We start from the raw sequence: 22,383 nt of genomic DNA on the forward strand, positions 1-22,383 counted from the left end.
ACAATACATGAGTGAATGAGTATTGCTATGTTCCAATAAAACTTTATCTAGCTTGTAAGCCACTGTTTGCCAACCCATTTTCTATCTTTAATCATTTAAGAATACTTACTATATAGCATCAACCAAAAAGTTCTGTTAAGCTACATTCTTAGAGTACTATGTTCACTATATCTGCTGACTTTCACTCACAGAGGAAACGTTTCCTTATTTATTTTTAATTTTTTTAAATGATGAGTTAATCTTCAGTAGTGCTAGATTTATGGAAAGTCTGTATGGCTTGGGTTGAGGGTTAATTATTTCCACAAGAGTTTTACATTTTCTCCCAAAAGGCATCCCAAGAGAACTAGCAGTCTCAAAGTGCTTTTCAATATTTTTCTCAATTTTGGGGTTCCTGCATACATGATGCCCAAACACAGAGGGTACATGTCTGCAGTTACAAATTCCCCTATGAGGAATTTATGGTACGTTTCCTTGTCATGGCTCTTGCCAGTGGGCAAATTTTTTTTCCCTAGTCCCTGAGGGTGCAGTCTTCATCTTGGCTTCACGTGGGGATTTCAGTTCTAACTCACAACTTCCTGTGGGCTAAATGCCTTGTCTCTTAAACACAGGAATGTTGTTCAACCAAGGTTACAGAAACTTCTAAGCTATCCCACCACCCCAGGGCAGTTATACCAAAGTTTGGATTTTAATCCATTATTTACTCTTTTGCATTTTAGTCCATTGTGGTCCCTTGGGGATTTCCTCTCTTTTGCAAGCTCAGTTATTCATTTAAGAAGATGATTGTTTTATTCAGTGCATTTCTGTGCATTTTGAGCAAGAAATGTTTAGGTTAAGTCTACCATTTAGCCAGATGCTACTGAATTACTCAAAGTATTGAAGGAAATATTCAAAAGAAGACATATTCCATATGAAGATACAAAAGTGTCAATATTAAACTATATACAATCTAAATGAATGGCTTATAAATTGGTATGATTTTAAATAACTTCAAGAACATTTTATGGTGACGGAAGGTTTGACTTTCGGTGGTGAGCACACAATGCAATAATATACAGATGATATATTATAAAATTGTACACTTGAAACCTATAATTTTATTAACCGATGTCACCCCAATAAATTTAATAAAAATAAAATAAAATGAAAAAGTTTAAAAAACAAAACATTTTAGGCATCATGTTAAAGCTCCCAGATGACAAATTTAATACATAAAGTACATTAAATACTACTATTAGGAGAACAAAACAATAGCAATAGCATTTAATCCCTCAATGAAAAGGAATGTGGAACTTACAGTGCATTGTCAAATTTCCCAGAGCTATATTGGTGAACATAAGAAGAATAAGCCAAGTCTTCATGAGCTGTTGCTACATGGATATTTTTGCCACCAAATACTGATTGCCGAATGTCAAGGGCTGCCTGAAAGTCATGAAAATAACTGATAACACTGTAAATCCTTAGTAACCACTACCCAGTTAAATTAAGCATCCTAGTAGTTTAAATATATATTCAATCCCTCAGTTTTGAAGAAAAGTTCTGCTGTATTTAAATCGCAGAACATAAAAGTCACCTATAAGGCTTGATTTTCTGAAGATTGGTTCTGACTTAAAAGGTTTAATAATAAAAATCATTTATGATTCTTGGGTATCACATCAGTGTTTCCCTCAATGCCCTTCTTCAGAAGTGAACTATAAAATCAAGGCTACCTTGTCTACAGCGATGGCATAACACATCATTTACCTGAGAATGATTAAGATAAGGCCTAAAATAATTGTTAGTGACCCTCCTTGCTATTATAAAGGCAGCTATAATGACTTACGCTCAATCAACACAGACAAGCCATCATCTGGGCAAATAAGAAATGGAAAAGTACTCTTAATTATGAGCCCACAACCCAACAACTCTTTCCTTGAATGACTCTCTTTAATTCCTAAAACATTAACTTTTAAGCTTTCTACATATTATTTAGTAAAATAATGGTGTGCCATATACAAGGAGGGCTCAGAAAGTTTTTAGAGTGGTTTATACACTGCAAACAAATACAGGTCAGCAAGTCGATTTAGGATGAAAGAAAAACAAGTGTAACTATTAACATACCTGATAAATTGCAACAGACTGACAGATATTATCTACATTGAGTAAGTAGAACCCATAATCTAGAAGTGTATCAGAGTATTTTGGGTGTTTGGATCCAAAATGATCCCTATAAAAAGATACAAAATTATTAGGATATAAAGTAGAGACAGATAATTCGAAATGGTATTTTTAATTGCAATCACCTACCGTGCCAAATACACTGCATGTTTAATTAACTGTTCTGCCTTCTTAAATTCACGTTTTACAACACAAGCCTAAAGATAAAATGAAAAATTGTTAAATAACTCTTAAACAGTTAGTGTCCTAAAATAGGTATAGTTTACATATTCAAACTATAATGGTCAAAAAGAAAAAAAAAATCTTCAAACATAAGTTATATTTATAATTTCTTTCTTTCCAAGTACTTGAAAATTCTATTATAAACAGATCTATACATATTCTGGGAAGTTATAAAGCTTAAAATTTTAACAGCCATGCCCAATACAAATCTGTTATAACACCATACACAGTTATTACAATATTATTGACTATGTTCTCTATGCTGTACTTTACATCCCTGTGACGATTTTGTACCTGCCAATTTGTACTTCTTAATCTCTTCACCTTTTTCGCCCAGCCCCCCCCCAAACTCCCTTGCATTCATCTAATAATTTTTAAATGCACACAAATTTCAGTGTTCTTACTTATATTTTGATTCATGACAATAGCCAGTAGTTTTTAAACTCTAAATATCATCTGCACATAGAAATACAAATCTTGTATATATTCAGTTCTTTATATTAAATGTATATCCAACGTTTTAAATTAACTAAAAACATTAATATCTCTCTTCTAGCTCTGATAACTGAATATTTATGCTATTTATTTGCTCTAAAATGACTTATTTAAATAAATTTTATAGAAATCTTAGACTCTTCTATAATTTTAGAATCTTTCTTCTAATTGAAATTTCCATTAAGTAAAACCAACCAAAATGGAATATTCAAAACTGAAAAATCTCTGGGTAGAAAGAGTACATTTGAAATGTACATCAATGCTTTTAAAGCTTCAATGTACCAAAGCAGCAATTTTTAAACATTACTAAATGCCTCAAAAAGTTAATGCATTTATTTACGGAGTAAGAAAAAAACTAAAGGGAAAGAATCACATAAGTATTACCCACCAGGTCAAGTACAGAAATCTATCATATTGTGAGACTGCAATACTATGACCAAGAGATTTAAAACTAGGCTATCCTTTAGGAGAAAAGTAACCAAAGCCTATACAACTGTGGCATAGAAATTCAGGTAGTTGTAAAGGTTAAAGAAAACAAATTCAAGGCAGAATAAGCACCAAAATACTACTTTGATCTGTACTTTAGTGAGTTGAATTATCAAAATGAATTTTTCACAGGTTTTCTGGGAATAAGAAAATTAGCCAAAGTCTATATGTGAGACAGCTTTGATAAACAATAGGTTAATTAAAACAAATTTAAAGCTTGCTAAATCCAAGAATTCATTTAATGATTTTAATACTATACTCACCTTCGAAGCTTGTCTTAAAACATCCACCACGACTTTGACTGGTAAGCCTGCTGTGATTTCTTTCATTGCCTCAATGCACCATTTATATGCCTAAACACACACACACACACACACACACACACACACACACACACACACACAAAGAGCAATAACTGTGATAAATCAAATTGACAGTATTTAATAAAATAATTGTGAATTTTTTCCTGCAAGTTTTCAAGTAGTTGAGCAAGAACACACACAAAATATTTACACCTAAAATTTCCTTTCCAAGGTAAAGTTTTCTTGAGAATATAAGTTTGTTTCATTTTTCTTTGGACATGTGACACATATTCAGGAAATCAGAGGCATGTCCTGTCTTGCCCGGAAGTCTCTGCACATACTGTTTCCTCCTTCTTCCAACTCATTGACCCACCTAACTTGTCTCTCAGGTTTCAGCCTCAGACTGGGTTTCCCCTACTATAAAGCTTATTATTTTGTATCTTAATTGCCAGTTTAGTTGAGTGCTTCCTTTGTGCCAGCTATTGTTCTAAGCACTTTATGTTCATTAACGCATTTCAGTGACACAACAAACCTATGAGATACGTACTATTATTACGGAAAACTGAAGTGCAGAGAGGTTATGTGCCAGGCAGTGTGTTAGCACAGAGGTATTTATCTCCTGGGGAACAAAACATAAATGATCTTCCTATCTTAGTGGGGGAAAGAAAAAAAACCCAAAATAAATTACTTTGGATAGCAAGAACTGCTTCAAAGAAACAAAACAATATTATGAAGGGATCATAAGGAATGGGGGGAGAATTAGAAAATAAACATTTGTTTTCCTCTGCAAACTTTCTTCTCTTACATTCCACCTAAAAAAGATGTAGCTACTCAGAAGCAATTTTGATGCAAAAATAAACTACACATGATTTAGGCCAAAAAACCTGGTTTGTTTATAAGATAGTAAATAGGCTGATTTTGCTCCAGAGTTATAAGGTAAAATCTTTAGAACTGTGGTAGACTGTAACACTGCTTTAAAGTACTTGCTGCCCCATCACTGGGGAAGGATCTACTTCCTTCCCACATTAAAGACTAGAGTGGTCATGTGATTCCCTTTGGCCAATTAAAATAGGAGTTGAAATGAAATGTGCCATTTCTGGGAGAAAGCTCTACATGCCAGTAGTACTTCCCCATGATGTTTATGCCTCTGTTCCAAGGCTGGTAATGTTCTAGAGAGAAAATGCTCCACCACATGGGGTTCTGATTAAAGTGTAGACATAATGTTAAGCAGAGCCAGAGACCTCCAAGACAGGATGTAGCATAAGCAAGAAATAAACTTTCATTGTTCCAACCCACTATTTTGAGGTTATTACCTCAGCAGAGCTTAGCCTCCCCTATCAGAATATGGTGATAATTCATCAAACGATATCCTCAAGATTTGTGTAGTTTTTCTCTAGATATGAATGACAAATTTATTTATACTTAAAAGGATAAACTATCAAAATTATCCAAGAAATATTCATAAACTTAAACATTCCTCATGAACATGCTGAAAGCTATAAACACCATGAATAAGGCACTGTATAAACTCCCAATCCAAACGTAGAAAGTAAATAACTGCCTAATAAAGAAAGTAGAAACTAGTAAATAAAAGGCACTTTGTTCCACTAAATATATTGATGCGTCTGGACATATTAAGATGGGCCTGGAGCTGAGCATGGGAGTAAAGAATGGCAAGTTATGATTCACTCTATGTGACAGAAAGAAGAGTGTAGAGTTCTAGAGGGAAGTATGAAAAAGAGGGATGAAAAGAAACGATGAAAGAGGAATGTGAGGTGGCTAAGGTGAGCTCCTATGTACAGATATAAAAAGATGGTGGGGCACCTGGAGAACTTCTAAGATTGGCATTTTTAATACTCAATCTGCTGTTATTTGCCTCATTCACATTTCCAGTAAAGTTGGCTATCCACACAAAAGCCTTCTGTAAGTGGAATTCTTTGATTTTGGTGTATGAAAATCATAGAAAGGGGCCAAGTCCTACATTTGGGGCGATAAACTATGAAACAAGGGGCAGCAAAACAATCCATCAACAGAACTAATTCAGCAGATACAGGAATTCAGCATTAAAAACAACCAGAAGAACATACATAAAGCACCTGAGAAATTGCAGACATGCTGATAAGGATTTTAGACTTTTACACATGCGTTTGATGCCTTCTGATAGATATTAAAAGCAGGATGAACACTGGAGTTGCATAACATCACTTTGTAATTATTCTAGAATATTATAGTTTCATTTCTAATTGTACTTTTCCTTTAAATATGGAATATATATATAGCAAAAAATCAAGATAAGGATAATTTTAAAACATGAAAGCTAAATGACAGCTACCTGACAGCATAATTGTAAGCTGACAGCATGAAATAATTATAATATTCCATAAATAAAGCAACCAAGTAAAACAGTTAAGCATACATAGATCAGTTCTCAACTAAGTATTCATTACCACCAAAACATTAATTTAATAGTATAAAGTCAGTATATATATCTTTCTCATAAGGCAGAAGAAGAAGCAAAACAATGCAATATAAATAAAATCTAGCTTCCTAATGCAATGAATGCCTTCAAGTTATGAGAGTTTACCCAGAGTTACATAATCAGTAACAAGCATCTATTAAAACTTTATTTAACAGAGCGTTCCCATCAAAGTAATTTAGGCAGAGATATATTTGGTCAAGTTAAAAACAAAAACAAAACACGCCCTAAATCGTACACGTTTAAAATCCATCTCATGGAATACTTCTTTTGCCTGATTTAAAATATTCCATTACAAATGTGTACTGCTTTAAACACCTAACGTGTGAAAATGAGATCTCTTAAGACAAATACAAGAGTGTATCTGTTTTATAGATACTTACTGGTCAAAATGAAATGCACTTCAAAATACTTACCTCATCATAGTGACTTTTTGCAAATAGGAGTGCACACAGCTCTCCATAGAGTGCAGCTTTGTTTGCTTGCTGGCCATGTTTGGAGAGTTTATCCATATATGTCTGAGCTAACTTAAATGTTTCTTCACCCAGATGATATTTGCAATTTCCATTTCGCACATGAAGCAACCTGCAAAAGCATACACTATATTCCTCTATTTTTGATAACCTCTTACAGAGGAACACACCAACAAACAAGACTTTCATTGAAAGATAAATGCTATGAAGATGATAAAAATAGGGTAATACACTTAAGAGCTTCATAAAAGAGGTGTTCAGGGTAGACAGGGAATAATTCTCTTGAGGAGGTAACATTTGAGTTGACACCTAAATGAAGAAGAGGCAATCACGTGAAGATCTGGGGGAAAACAATTTCCCAACAGGACAAATACAAAGGCCCTGAGAAAGGGAAAAGAATTCTGGCATAATAAAAGAACAGAAAGAAGGCCAATGTGTCTGTATGGATGAAGGATTATGTAAAAAAAGATGAGAAAGCAGCGATAAGAACGATTTTATAGGGCTTTGCTGGCCTCCGTAAGAAGTTCTGGTTGCAATAGTGAGAGATTATTTGATTTATGTTCTAGAACAACACTATCACAGTAAAATCCCATATACCCCCTGACTCATAGCATTTGATTTCTATGACAACATAAGACCACATCTACTTGATCAATAGCTATTGTCCAAAGCAATTACTACTTAACTGGTTAAACTACTCATTGTTTGAAATGGAAACTATACCAAACTGCAATCCACAGCAGCTGTACCATTTTACATTCCCATTAGCAAAGCACCAGGATTCTAATTTCTCTACATTCTTGCTAACACTTTTCTGGGGTTTTTTTTGTTTGTTTTAATTACAGCCATGTGGTAGGTGTGAAGTGGTATCTCACTCACTGTGTTTGATTTACATTTCCCTAATGACAAATGATGATGAGCATCTTTTCATATGCTTATTGGTCATTTACATATCATCTTTAAGAAATGTCTGTTCAAAGTCTTTTACCGACTTTTTAATTGGGCTGTTTGTTGTTTTTGAGTTGTAGTTCTCGATATATTCTGGATACTAGACCCTTATCTGATATATAATTTACAAATATTTTCTCATAGGTTGTTTTTTCACTTTCTTCTTAATGTCCTTTGATGCACAAAAGTTTTAATTTTGATGAAGTTCAATTCACCTGTGAACAGAGAGTTTTACTTCTTATTCCTAATAAGGATGGTTTTTACTCCTTTTTGTTCAATTGGTTTGGGTAGAACTTTTAGGACAATGTTGAATAGTAGTAGTGAAAGAGGATATCCTTGTCTTGTTCTCAGGGAAAAGCTTTCAGTCTTTCACCATTGAGTACGTTAGCTGTGGATTTGTCATAAATGCACTTTACCATATTGAGGAAGTTCCTTCCTATTCCTAGTTTTCTGAATGTTTCCATCATGAAAAGGTGTTGAATTTTGTCAAATGTCTGTGTCAATTGAGATGATCACGTTATTTTCCCCTTTATTCTATTAATATGGTGTATTATATTCATTGATTTTCTTATGTTGAAATCACCTTTGCATTCCTGGGATAAATCCCACTTAGTCATGGTATATAATACTTTTATATCTGTTGAGTATTTCTGCATTGTATTCAGAGAGGATATTACTCTGGAGTTTTCTTTTCTTGTAATGTCTTTATTTCTGGTATTGGTATCAGTTTAATGCTGGCCTCACAGAATCAGTTAGAAAGTTCCTTCCTCTTCAATTGTTTGGAAGACTTTGAGGACCGGTGTCAATTTTTCTTTAAATGTTTGGCAGAATTCATTAGTGAAGTCTTCTTATTCTAGGCTTTTTTTTTGTTTGTTTGTTTTGGAAGGTTTTTGATTACTAATTCACTCTCCTCACTTGTTATAGGTTTGTTGAGATTTTCTATTCCTTCTTGGTTCAGTTTAAATAATTCGTGTGTTTGTAGGAATTTATCCATCTACATTATCTAATTTGTTGGCATACAACTATTCGTGGGATTTTATGATTCTATTACTGAAAGGTTGGCAGTAATGTCCTAACTCATATACCCGATTTTAGCTGTTTGCATTTTCTGCTTCAATCTGGTGTAGTTTTAATTTTAAGTGGGGAAGGAAAGCATGTGACACGTAGCAGGCACTGTTGGCTCCCTAACCAACAGCCACTTTCCCCAGTTAATGCTTGCTGGCAGAACCCTCATTTTGTTCTGGTACTGATCCCCTTTTCTCATAGGACTCAGGGAGTGTTTATAATTAGTTTAAGCCAACCACAGGGTAGTGATCTCATTCCACTTGCCAGTGATTGATTCAGGGAACACCAAATGAGCTAGTTCTGGCTAATGAGACGCAAGGGTAGATCAGCTGGGTGGTTTCTAAGAAAGACTCCCTGTCATTAAAGATAAAATATGGTGCGTGGGAAGGGATTCTATCTTGTGCTGGACAATGTGGAATCTGCATGGGGTATCTCAAACCACAGCAGCATCCATACAACCACTGGGGAGTTAGCCAAAGACCAAAAAACCCAGCACAGATGACAGAGGAGCAGACAGAAAAAATCTAGCTCCTCAATAGATCTATGATTCTAAATTAACTGACCCTGGAGGCAATTGACATTGTATTGATAACCTTTTTATCAAATTCTTTGTATTTTTAAGGGTGCATTGCTTATGTAGATGGCTGCTATAATATTTGCTATACAAGTGTTTATGACCTTTCTATGGATTGTACATTTTATTAACAATATTCCTTTGTATCAACTAATGGTCTTTATCCTGAATTCTGCTTTGTTTTGAATATTTGTTTTCTTTGTTTTAATTGGGAAATAGTGGGAACAGTGTGTTTCTCCAGGGCCCATCAGCTCCAAGTCATTGTCCTTCAGTCTAGTTGTGGAGGGCGCAGCTCAGTTCCAACTCCAGTCGCCGTTTTCAATCTTAGCTGCAGGGGGCGCAGCCCCCCATCCCATGCCAGAATTGAACGGATAACCTTGTTGTTAAGAGCTTGCGCTCTAACCAACTGAGCCATCCGGCCCGCCCCAATATTTGTTTTCTTTTAACAATATATAGCTGGATTTCATTTTTTTAAACCCTCTTGGCAGTTGCTATCTTTAGACACAGAAATTGAGCCCACTTACATGTACTGTGATGTTAGTTATTAGTTATAGTTGGTTTTAATCTTTTCATATCATTTTTCACTCAGCATAATTATTTTCTCATTGTCTTTGCTTGTGTCTAGCCTGGACAGATTTTAAATCATTCTTACCCCTACTCCCACTACCCTAATTTGGAATGTCTATCGTATTTTTCCATTATGCAAGTCATTATATATCCACCCCTATCATTCCTCCACTCACTAGATGAGACTTTTCTAACACTTGTACTACTACACTTTCCCAAATGTGTATTTTTAAAATAGGCTATAATATATACCCAAAAGAAAGCAACCTGAATATAGTAACATGAGCCTCCATTTTTCATCCAAAAAGTTTTTTAGCCAATTTGAATGTATCTAGTTTTAGGGACATATACAACATTTTTTAACTTATAATATTTAAATCATCTTTTTGTCATGTTACATACAAATATTTAAAATCTAGGGGTGGCCAGATGGCTCATTTGGCTAGACTATGAGCTCTGAGCAACAGGGTTACCAGTTCGATTCCCACATGGGCCAGTGAGCTGTGCCCTCCACTCCACAACTAGATTGAAAACAACAACTTGACTTGGAGCTGATGGGTCCTGGAAAAACATACTGCTCCCCAATAAAATTAAGAAAAAAAGAAAAAAGAAAAAAAGAAGAATTTACTTTCTTTAAAAAAAAAAAAAAAAAACCTAAATTTTCTTCCTTGCAATTTATGAAACAATTTTATCCAAACTATTAACATGCATCTTAAAAACATTTATCTTTATCATCACCATAACTACTTTTTGAGACATCTAACAGTTTTTCATAGTAAAACATTTTCACTTGTTTGGATATTCAGCTCTTTTGAATCTGGTATGATGTCACCAGATATTTTATTCAAAGGTACCAGCAGCCACTTGCAACCATTAGGACGGCTGGGCTTTTCCATTCCACCTAAGGCAAGCAGACATCCATAATCTCCACAATCAAACCACTTATTGCATCACATTTCAAACTAATATGTAAAATGCCAGTTAAAAAAGATACCTAACGCAACTATAAGGTTATGATCTCCTTAATAATTCTAAATGTGTTAAATTCCAGAATATTCTACCCAGTGTTCTCTATGAGCTTCCTACATTGGCTATGGCCGAGTTCTCAGGTTAACATTTCTTTCTCCACTACTACTTTGTTGTTCAAAATAATAGACTTGATAAAAATATCATACAACCTGAGGAATTCTATAAGGCAACTCTATTTATTAAGGGATAATGTTCAGGGAAAAAACCCTTACCTTGCATTTAATAGTATGTGGTAACTGAGAATTTCTATTTTATGTTATTTCTAAAATTTCCCTTTTATTTCCAGTTTAGAAAAACTCCTTAAGGTCTATTACAAGCTCCCAATTTGTTCTTCATTCTCCTTCTATTCCATTTACATGTAACTATGTATTACAATACTCATGGCTTACCATTGTTTCCTATACTATCTTCCCCTACCTTAAGATTTGTTATTGAACTTGTATTTGATTAGAGAAATTCCTTGAGTATTTTCCTCCAATAAAATACATGGAGGTATATTAGGTCTCTGTATATTTGAAAGTTAACTATTTTACCTTAAAAGTTGGTGATGTAATATAGAATTTTCTCTCAATAGTTGCGTTACTGCTATTCTCTTCTAGCTTCTGATTTCTATTTATTTTTACACATGTGCTGCCAAAGCGAGCACTCATTTATTTTTGGATTTCAGGAAATTAACTGCCTAGAGCTCAGGGTTCTTTTTCAACCTAAATTCAAGTTTTCCCTCCCCCACCACCGGTTTGGTTCAGGAGTTCCTTTTTTCATTTAAAATTCCAAAAATAACCCAATGTAATTGTGCTTATTTCTGGACAGTACAATGATAAATAATATTTTTCTTCTTCCAACTTTTCTATATGTTTTGAATTTGTTTGGCAATAAACACATGCATAAACAGAAAAAACAAAGATAGTAAATAGAATATGAATAAAAGGAAATAGGCAGAGTCTTCAAGGAGTACAACAAGGACTGAGAAATGGTACTAGGTTTAACTATAGTGGTACCATATTTGACAAGAAGATTCCCTGACATTTGCCCTATACTGCTTCCATGCCAACCACAGATTAGAATCTGGCTTTGTGTCATTAAATTAAAAAAACACACTCCTACTCTTGCGACAGGCTCAAAGCCCCTGGGATCAGCCAAAACATTTCATTAGTGTTAGTTCTGCAAAATATTTATTTTCCAATTCAGTTGAACACATGGTCAATTAATCCCCCAAATTTTTCTGCTTTAAAAAAATAGCTAAGAAAAGTTTAATCCTTTTATTCCAAATACTACTAATGGGAAGACAAAACCATATACTATATATGTAAATTATATTAAATACACCTTAATGACCAAGAATCTAGCCAAGTATAGTTGTGTAGAAACAAATTTTATTTTGATATTTGAAATTCACCAAAACAAAATATCTAGGTATACAGGCCATAAACTAGTATTATAAATAGCTTTGTTTCCTTGTCCAGATATTTTTCTAATTCCATATATGTCTGTTCTGAAGACAGCCAGGACAGTCACTGGATTGACAGCTACTTATCCAAGATTCCTCTCCTCTCCTTCCTTAATGTATACCCTTGAGTCCATTTAGGGCAGCAATATGCACAATCTAAAATGTTTTGCCCCCCTGGGGGAGCTGGGTGGCTGATGGTTAGAACACAGTGCTCATAACACCAACTTCGCTGGTTTGATTCCCACATGGGCCAGTGAGCTGCGCCCTCTACAACTAGAGTGAAAACAACGACTTGACTTGGAGATGATGGGTCCTGGAAAAACAATGTTCCCCAATATTCCCCAATTAAAAAAATTAAAAAAAAAATGTTTGCTCCCCTGATCACTTTACGTGGGTTGGAAGATGTGTAGAATGTGTCCCAGTTTACCAGTTTCAAAGACAGGCAAGCAAAGAGATAAAGCTAGGCTTCAGGGAAAGCTATATTTTTATGACTGAAAAAAGGCAGAAAAAGCCGGCTCAGCTGCCATGAGCCTTTTGCCCTTCTCCCTGCTTATAACACTTGCAAACATAATGATGTGAGCTATATGCTGAAGATGACAAAATAGGAAGGCGAAAAGGAATTCTGGCCCTGTGAGAAAACTCAATCTTTTGGTTACACTAAAGTAAAATTTATATAGCCCCAAAATTAGACAGAAGAAACGTTTGTTATTTGGGTGAAATAAATCTTCTGATTCTATGAATAAAAAGCAAGCACATACAAGGAAATATATTACCTGTGGGTCAAAAGACTGCTTTAAAGAGGAATCTACAATGAAATCACACAAAATGGCTTTTCTGTTCCAAATTAACTAGTTCACATACACAGAAACATTTAAATAGTCCCTCAAATCCCATATAGGATAGTCTAATCTCCCATTCCTACAAAGATACAATAGGCAGAAGAAAGGAAGAAAGTTGACAAAGATTATTTTTATCAGTACTACATACAAATTATAGGCCCAAATAATCCCTTTATAGCTTCTGCACACAAGTATTTCTATAATTTATCATGTACTTCTAAAATATCAGTGGAAATAATCATAAGCTTCTAAAATATTATCTATAATTAAGTTTGCACATTACAAAATTAACTTCAGGACTTGAATATTTGTGTAACACAGGTACACCCTGTACAAAACACGGATAATGACAACCTCAAAAGACTGAACTCCAATTGGTTAAAAAAAAAACAAAAAACCAGAGAGATTACTCAATTTTAGCTTAAATCAACAATGGTTTTATATAAAATCTATATTCTAGCTCTAAAGGGGGTTCAGATTTAATTAACTCATCTCTAAGATACCAAGGATATTCAATCCTTTATTCAATATTCAAAAACTAAATTCAGTAAATTGACCAGACTTTAGTTAACTTAGGACAAGGAATTTCTGTTACGTTTTAACTTTATTTTCATTTCCTTTTAGTTTTATTTAAAAATTCTTTTTAAGAAAAGTCAAATCAAATTGGGGGACAAAGAGTAAGCCTATATGAAAATAGTTAAAACTAAATGTTACACGTGCAGACAAAATAAGGACAGTAAAAGCAAGAGTTACTTCTAAATTTGCTTGCTTTTCCTTTACATACATCTGTTAAAAATTATTTTTAAAGCAAACAGTTATTTATAAGTAAAATACTAATCTTGTTATGCACAATTCTAGATATGCAAACAGAGCAGGGGTTAAAAAAAAATTACACCCAAGAAAAAAGTGTATTTATTTTCCTAGCATCTGATGCCCTCCACAGTTCTGGTACATACTAGGCATTCAACAAATATTCATTGAATGAATGAACAAACAAGTTCTATGATGAAGCTAAAATATATATACACAGTCTGGTTCATAATACTGAAATCTAAACTAAGATAACTATAACAAGTCAACTGTATTTTGGGGATGAGAGACAGTGGAGGCCAGTCTAGTGAAACTGTGACATATAAATATCACTTCAGAGATTAATTCAAATATTGAAGTACGTTTAGAAGAGCTAAAACTATAAAAACCACTAAGAACAATTATAGCATGTAATTGTAGGATCTGTTCAAACTTACCTCACGCAACATTCTACTGCACGAAACCAATGAAGCATCTCATCATGTAGAGTACACAACTGAAGGCAGGACAGAAAAACTTTCTCAGCATCACTATACCAGCCTGCATCGGAAAGAAAGCCACCTAAAGGACAAGAAAAACCAATCACTTTAGATAATTTAATAAATCACTTAAAACCCAAAATGACACGATTATAATGAATGCCATTTAAAATGGAAAAAAACAAAAACAAAAAATCCAACAATATTAAAGTCCTGTGTTTAGCCCCAAACAAGGATACTAATTGTGAAACTTTGAAAAAAACAACAACAAACAAACACTTTCAAACCAGGGGAAGTAGATCAAAATTGAGACCTTGAATAAGGAGTGAAGAATATTAATACTCTAAGAATACTCTGTGAACTAAGAGTTGACATTAGCCACTATAGTCTAATAATTCTAATATTTTCATCCTGTAGGATAAACCTAACTTTCCAAACTCTCCATATCCAATCCCAAAGACAATAAAGAAATCTGAATAAACTTAACCTTCTTAGTACAGCGGCACATCATTGAGGATACATAGATAAGAGATGGTGATGCTTGCTCATCTCATTTTTTTAGCTAGAAATTAAATTGCTGTCCTGCAAGTCCTAATGTACTGGGAATCTTCTTCTTAGAATAGTGTTGCTCTCTTCAGAGGCTCTTGACCCCTCATGATAATTTAATGTTTTTAATAGTGTCAATGGTCTTAACAGTGTGAGAGTCAAGAAAATACTATACTTTGCTCAGACCCATGTTTTATGTTTAATTAAAGCTATATATAATCAAACAAATATTTTAATTGGAGACAAGTATGCTTTAGAATATTATAGGGACCTCATCAAGTGACTGAATAATATGGTTATTATACCAGAGAGAGGGAAAGGGAGGGGGAGGGAGAGGAAGAGAGAGAATGAAAGAAACAAGAGACATTCCTTCCTGTTTGCTTCCAGTTTCTGTCCTCAAGGCTCCCGCTGACAGCGATGCCCCTAGAGTAATGCTCTGTAGTCTGGCAGTGGCAATTCATTCCTGTAAGCCAATTACAGTTTCAGTTTTCCAATACTTGCCAAACCAGATTCACAGAACCCAGGTCAGAGAAACTAGCTCCAACCAGCCAGGTGCTGCTCTTAAAAGTCTAGGTTCCAGACTCATGGGCCCCTTCTCAGAGCTGAGGCACCTATATCCAAGCAGTATACCAGCTCTGTGAGGCACCTCCTCAAGCTTAATAATTCCAAACTCATCCCTTGGTTCCCCAAGCCCTAGGTGTGGTAGTTGATTCTTACAGTTGCTATGTTCATAATACCCAAGTGTTCCTTTTTTGTTTTCCAGCTCTCTAACACCTGTTTAAAAATTCTTTATATTAAATTCTAACTCTACAACATGCTAAATGAAACAAACCAGTCACAAAGATATTTTATGGGTCCATTTACATAAAATGTCCATATAGAGAGAGAGAAAGGTCTGATGTTTGCCTAGGCAAGAGGTGTCAGAAGGAAATGAAAAATGACTGCTGATGGATATGGGTTTCTTTTTGGGGTGATGAGTGTTCTAAAACTTACCATGGTGACGTTTTCAGAACTTGGTGAATACATTAAAAACCTTTGAACTGAATAACTTAAATGGGTGAACTGTGAATATCGCAATAAAGCTGTTATTTAAAAAATTGTATCCATCACTGTATACTTCTAGTGTGAAGTTTTTTCACTGTTTTGGTAATTTTAGGATGAAGACTGATAATATAACTGAGTTTAGGACTTGGTTCTATCTCCAAGATATTTCTTCAATCTGGTTCATTTCAGTGACCAGATTGGTATTAAGTGTTTGTGGAGATGACAGAGGATCTCAATGAACACTAGCCTTCCTGCCTTTTATTTTAACTTGATAATAAATTTCTCCCAGAGTTTTTCATGACCATGTGTGACTAATGGGATGTCAACCTTAACATACGTCAAGATCACAAACACACTACTGTTACAGACCTTCTTTGGTCACAATTCTGTTGCAATTTAAATTCCATGGGACGATCAAAGTATAAATGCTGAGGGTTCTTTTCAGAAAAGAATGCTCTGAAGTTCCTCCAGCAAACTGTCTATGACTTTTACAAAGAATTATTCTAAGACTACAGGAAATGATCATGAAAACTCGTTAGCAAAGAAAGTGTATGTGCACTTATGTGAGAGAGAAAACCTGTGCATGCACACACTAATTTGAGAAGCTAAAAATAGAAAGTAGTCTGTGGTGATGGAACAGTCCTGTATCCTAGTGGCAATGACAGTTATATGAATCTTTATATGGAATCAATTGTGCGCGCACACACACAAGTAAATGTAAAAACTGGTAAAAATTAAATAAGGCTTGTAGTCTAGTTAAAAGTATTAAACCAGTGTCAATTTCCTGGTTTTGGTACTGTCTGTGAATCTACAATCATTTCAAAATAAAATTAAAAAATTTTAAAGAAAGGTAGCAACAACCTTAATAAGTAATTGCCTGAAACATACTTGCCTATGCAGACTTGGTGAAAACCATATAAAATATTATACATACTTTAAACAATACTTTTCTATATATATAGCATACAAAACCTCCTCAGAATCCTTTTCCATTTATGTTGTCAGTATTCTCACCTAACACCCCCCGTGAGGAAACACAAAATTACCATCATTTTCGAGATGAAAAAACTGAGGCCCGAAAAGAATGAAGTCCCACATCACAGCAGATAGTAAGCTGGTAAAAGAGGCTGGTGGCAGCACGACACGGGAGAAAGACTTGTGGCTTGAAATCATATAGATACAAGATGCTAATCTTAGCTCTACCACTAGCTATGTGACTTGAGCAAGTTACTCAACATTTTTTGAGTCTGTTTCCTCATTTGTAAAATGATCTTAATACCAACACATGACTGGAATGTCGTGAGGATTCAGAAAGAGAGCATTTAAATGCCTAGTACAGTGCTTGGCACAACTTCATGTTCAATACATCACACCTAGTTTTGCTGATGTTTTTCTCACGACTTCCTTATGTAGACTTGGGGGATGTCTTGGAAGAATCCTTTCTTGCTGGCAGGTCTAATTCTGAGTCATGTCACACAGGACACAACACTCCTCTATTTTACTATTACTTACCTAAAACAAAGCCAACCTGGATAGCTTTTTCCTTTACTGCAGCATCTGATTCTGCTATATAAGAGCACCGTCTACTGAATGAGTAGGCCAAAACTGAAGCAACTTTCACACCATGATCCATCAAAGCCTGAAAACAATGATGAAGCAAATGTCTGAAACAGAAGGAAAAAGTTATTTTATAAATGTAATGTAGTTTGTCCTTTTAGACAGTGTTAGCTTGCTTTTTAAAAATAACAATACCATTACTTCCTAAGATGGAATAAGATAAAAAGTGTCTTGCCTTATGAATTGTGAGGTCATAATAATTCAGTTTAGCATAGTACCTTTACTCAGTCGATCACTGAGTGATGTTATATGTGTAAATGTATGGAAACGAAGGATAAAACTAACTTTTAACATCAGTTTTAAAAACCAAATTGTCTTACAATTCAACAATCCAATTAAAAAACGGGTAATGGATTTGAATAGAGATTTCTCCAAAGAAAACATACAAATGGCCAATAAGCAAAAGAAAAGATGCTCAGCATCGTTAGTCATTAAGGAAATGCAAATCAAAACCACAATGAGATACCACATCACATCTGCTAGGATAGCTGTAATCATTTTTTTTTAAAGTGATGGCAAGGATATGTAAAAATTGGAACCCTCGTACATCGGTGCTGGGAACATAAAATGGTTACAGCCACTGTGAAGAACAGTTTAGAAGTTACTAAAAATGTTAGAGGATTATTATACGTATATATCCTAGTTACATGTACAAGAGAAATGAAACTATTTGCATACAAAACCTTGTCCATGAATATTCACAGCAGCATTATTTATAATAGCCACAAGCTAGAAACAATGGAAATGCTCAACAGATGATTAGATAAACAAGACAGTATATCCATACAATGAAAATTATTCAGCCCAAAAGGAAAAAAGTACTGATACAAAAACAAAAACAGGAATGAACAGGGTTTCTTTTTAGGGTGATGAAAATATTCTAGAATTAGATAGTGGTAATGACTACAAAACCTTCTGTGTATACTAAAAGTGAATGAATTATATAATTTAAAATGGTGAATTTTATGGCATGTGAATTATATTCCAATAAAAATTTTTTAAGAAGCAAAACTATAAATAACAGTCACTGCTCTAAAGAAAGGGGGAAAATGTCAAATTACATGCTTTTAATTCCAAATATATTAAATACTTAAAAAAGGATTGGGATTTGGTGAAATGAGAGATGAAAGGGATGTATGCCACTAAATCTTTACAATGGTCACGCTTATAACTGTATAAAAAATTCAAATCCCAGAAAGCTAAATTTTCTTAGAGCAAAGAATGCTTTCTGAAGTTTTTCTACAGCGTTCTTTTACCAAAATGAAGTTCTCATCTATTATTTTTTTACAGATTAATTTTAATCAACCAACCAAGAAGTTTCTCTATAGGCTTAGTACAGAGGCCACATTTCAAAGTTATCCCTGAAAAGTGAAATCATGTTATTTATTTATTTGTTTTATTATATCATCCCTCTCTAAAATACAAAATCCATGAGGGAGAGATGTCACAGATCTTTTTTTCACTGCTGTACCTCCAGAATCTAGAACAGTACACCGGACACATACTAGGCACTCAATAAGTTTTTACTTAATTTGAACAAATGAAACAACTTGGCAGCATTTATATCAGAGATTAGCAGCATTTTGTAAAATTATATTCTTATTTTTATAGACATGTGGGGTAGGAAAAAGAAATGGCATTTAAAGCAAATTTAGGGAAGAACGTTAAAGAGAATAGCAAGTATAAGGGCCATGTCACCCACAATTGGCTCCGACTACATAATAGCCACCGTGGGGAAGATGAATTCGGTCTCCTTTTCCTGAACATAAAAAGCAATGGTGGTATTGATGGCTTCACAACAATTTGAATGTAGTTAATGCCACTGAATTGTACACTTAAAAATGGTTAAAATGGTAAAATTTAGGTTATGCATAGTTTACCACAATTTTCAAAAAATGAATTTACCTTTTATCCAAAGCTCTCAATACTTTAGCAAAAACTTCCAATTCACAAAATTCACTGCCCAGTTGACATAAGCGTCCCTGTTGGTAAAGCTGAAATAAAATAAAATAAAAAGATAATTTAAAAAAATGTAATTTATTTCTAATTTCTATTTTAATTATACTTATGAATATAATTTGATGAATTTAATGAATATTACTCAAAGTCTGTATAATTATATATAGTATCAGGAAAGATGCTTGTGCTAAGAGAATGACACACTAACAAATTTCTATAATTCATATAGAAGCATTTTAATAGTTGTATATGATAAAATTAGTATTTGTAAAACAATATCTGGTACGTGGCAAGTACTACAAAGTGCTATATAATTATGTATTTATTAAATAAACATAAAAAAGTCATACTCAAGAAACTTTCAAAATTAATTCCTTTTTTTCCTTAAACAAAACTGAACAGTTAATGTAAAATTATCAAAATGATAGCAAAGATAATATCCAGAAGCCAGAACCAATCAATATGCCCCACTAAGGGCTCTTCAGAGCAGAACAAGAATCTCAGTTCGGTTCTGGGCATGATACTTCACAAGCCGACTATAACAGCAGGATAGTCTAAAAAATCCAGGACGGCAGGATTTTTAATCATTGTCACATTTAGCCATGTTCTGACTTTTTAGAACTTCTATTTAAAATATCTTAATAAGGGGCGGTCGGATGGCTCAGTTGGAGCGCAAGCTCTTAACACCAATGTCGCTGGTTCAATTCCCACATGGGCCAGTGAACTGCGCCTTCCACAACTAGATTGAAAACATCTTGAGCTTGGAGCTAAGCCGCTGGCAGGCGGCCAGTTTGCTCAGTGGTTGGAGCGCGGTGCCTGTGGCACCAAGGTCGCAGGTTGGAGCCCTACATGGGCCGGTGAACTGCGCCCTCCACAACTCAATTGAGGACAATGACTTGACTTGGGCTGGGCTGCGCCCCCCCCCACAGCTAGATTGAAAACAACGACTTGACATGGAGCTGATGGGTCCTGGAAAAACACGCTGTTCTCCTATATTCCCCAATTAAAAAAACAACAACCTTGTTCCATTTTAAAAAATAAAGTATCTTAATAAATGGGAGAATGTTTATAAAAAATAATACACGCATATGGTTAATAGGAGATAAATACTACTGCCCCTCTTTCCCCTACTCCAGCTTTTGAATTTATATGTGCTATATAAATATAATGCTTTAGAAGGCAGGAATTTTCTTATATTAACTCACTTTATATTATAAGCACTTAACACTTAGCTCAGTTGATGAGAAGGGTTTCGTACAGAGGGTAAGATCTAGAGTTCATTTGCCAAATGGGCCAATTAACTTTGCTCAGGGAAAACATACTACAAACTCAGTCAGCAAACTCTTGGGCATTAAGTCACTAGTCACTATGAAGGAAAGGCAAGCTATAGATCTATTAATGCAAATCAATAATGACTGCTGTGAAAAATCCCTAACAACTGCTGCAGGGTAGGCGACATGACATGCTCAGGAAAGGGAGGCAGAAATGTTTTCTTCACATAATGGTTTGGCTGTTCTTATTAACAATAAACCTTCACAGGGAAAGATTGGCTGTTTTTGGAGATGATGGTTTCTGCTGTAAAAAAAGCTTCTGGGAATGTACACAGTAAAATTCACTACTATTAATCACTGTGATATTTACTTTGACTATTAACCAATAGAGACTAACTCAGGGAAAATAAAGCTGAAAATTTATGACCAAATCCCTATTTGGGGGTTTCACAAAATTTCTGATTTGGGACAGAAAAACAACTGCAGTTATCAAAATAAACATATACACATACTCCCAAAACAGTATAGGACCAAAAAAAAAAAAATCTTAGCTTCTTACCAAAGTAACTCGCTAGCAAACTTAAGGCTTAGAATTTCTTTTGTAAGTAGAAGAAATGAAAACAAGTAGTGTAACTTTTTTGTCTGTACTCACTAGTCAAATAAAGACCAATTAAACTTAGTGTGTTCTACACTCATCTCCTAATGACTGAAAACTGGTATATCCTACTAAATGGGATTTGAAACTAAAGTTTTAGGAAAATTGCTACCCGAGGAACCAGTGTAAATATACCCTATCATCAAACACAGGCATTTCTTTTTCACCGGCTTGTTCAATTTTTCTAGCTAAAAAATGGGTTCACATTTAAATTCTGGGGAGAGGATAATAATTTAATTGTTTCAAATAATCTTTTATCAGGTTTATCAAAAAATGCAACTTTATACATTTTATGGATGGGATTGTTGGATACCTATTCAGAATAAAAATAGCATCTTAATTCTTACAGAGATCTTATATGTGCTAGGCACTGTTCTAACTGCTTTTCGTAAGTAACTCAATCTGTCCTTCTACCAATGAGGAAACAGAGGCATATGAAGTTAAATAATTTACTCAAAATCACAGTTAAGAAGTGGCAAAGCAAGAATCTGGCCCCAGGCAGTCTGTCCTTACATCCATGTTCTTAATAACATACTATACTGCTTCTTGAAAATAACACATAATGGGAAATTTAACATTTTTACAGAAATAACAGATTTAAAGATTAATCCCTTCATGTATTCACACATCTTATGGAGTAGAGCACAGATGAAAGGAAACTGAGGTTTCAGGTTTCTTGTAATGATTCTCATATCAGATTTTTAAAAATCTGACATATTTTAGTTCATTATTACAGTGTTCAATACTATATTCTGCATCCATTGACTAATGAGGCCATTAAAGGACTCTATCAACTATTTTAGCTATTTGGTTCTTTAAGGAAAATAAGAAAAAACAAGTTTATTTTTAGAAGTAGGTAAATTACCTCCCAATAGATATGAAAACAGAAAATAAAAATACAATTAGAGGCCGGCCCAATGGCTCA

At 34.3% G+C, this 22,383-nt stretch overlaps 1 protein-coding gene across 1 annotated transcript in view; it reads right to left on the reverse strand.

Annotated features, from left to right (window-relative positions):
- Positions 1 to 22,383, reverse strand: part of APPBP2 (amyloid beta precursor protein binding protein 2) — a 49,503-nt gene that overhangs the window by 11,732 nt on the left and 15,388 nt on the right. Inside the window, exons 2-9 of the mRNA XM_019732497.3 lie at positions 19,479 to 19,567; positions 17,469 to 17,620; positions 14,325 to 14,448; positions 6,552 to 6,720; positions 3,621 to 3,710; positions 2,284 to 2,351; positions 2,098 to 2,203; positions 1,295 to 1,419 (exon numbers count right to left, since the gene is read on the reverse strand). Coding sequence (XP_019588056.1) covers positions 1,295 to 1,419; positions 2,098 to 2,203; positions 2,284 to 2,351; positions 3,621 to 3,710; positions 6,552 to 6,720; positions 14,325 to 14,448; positions 17,469 to 17,620; positions 19,479 to 19,567 — 923 coding nt within the window. The remainder of the gene's footprint in view (positions 1 to 1,294; positions 1,420 to 2,097; positions 2,204 to 2,283; positions 2,352 to 3,620; positions 3,711 to 6,551; positions 6,721 to 14,324; positions 14,449 to 17,468; positions 17,621 to 19,478; positions 19,568 to 22,383) is intronic.

This window comes from Rhinolophus sinicus, chromosome 12, assembly GCF_057876585.1.
Source record: "Rhinolophus sinicus isolate RSI-liver-muscle chromosome 12, RSI-T2T, whole genome shotgun sequence".
Classification (NCBI taxonomy): domain Eukaryota; kingdom Metazoa; phylum Chordata; class Mammalia; order Chiroptera; family Rhinolophidae; genus Rhinolophus; species Rhinolophus sinicus.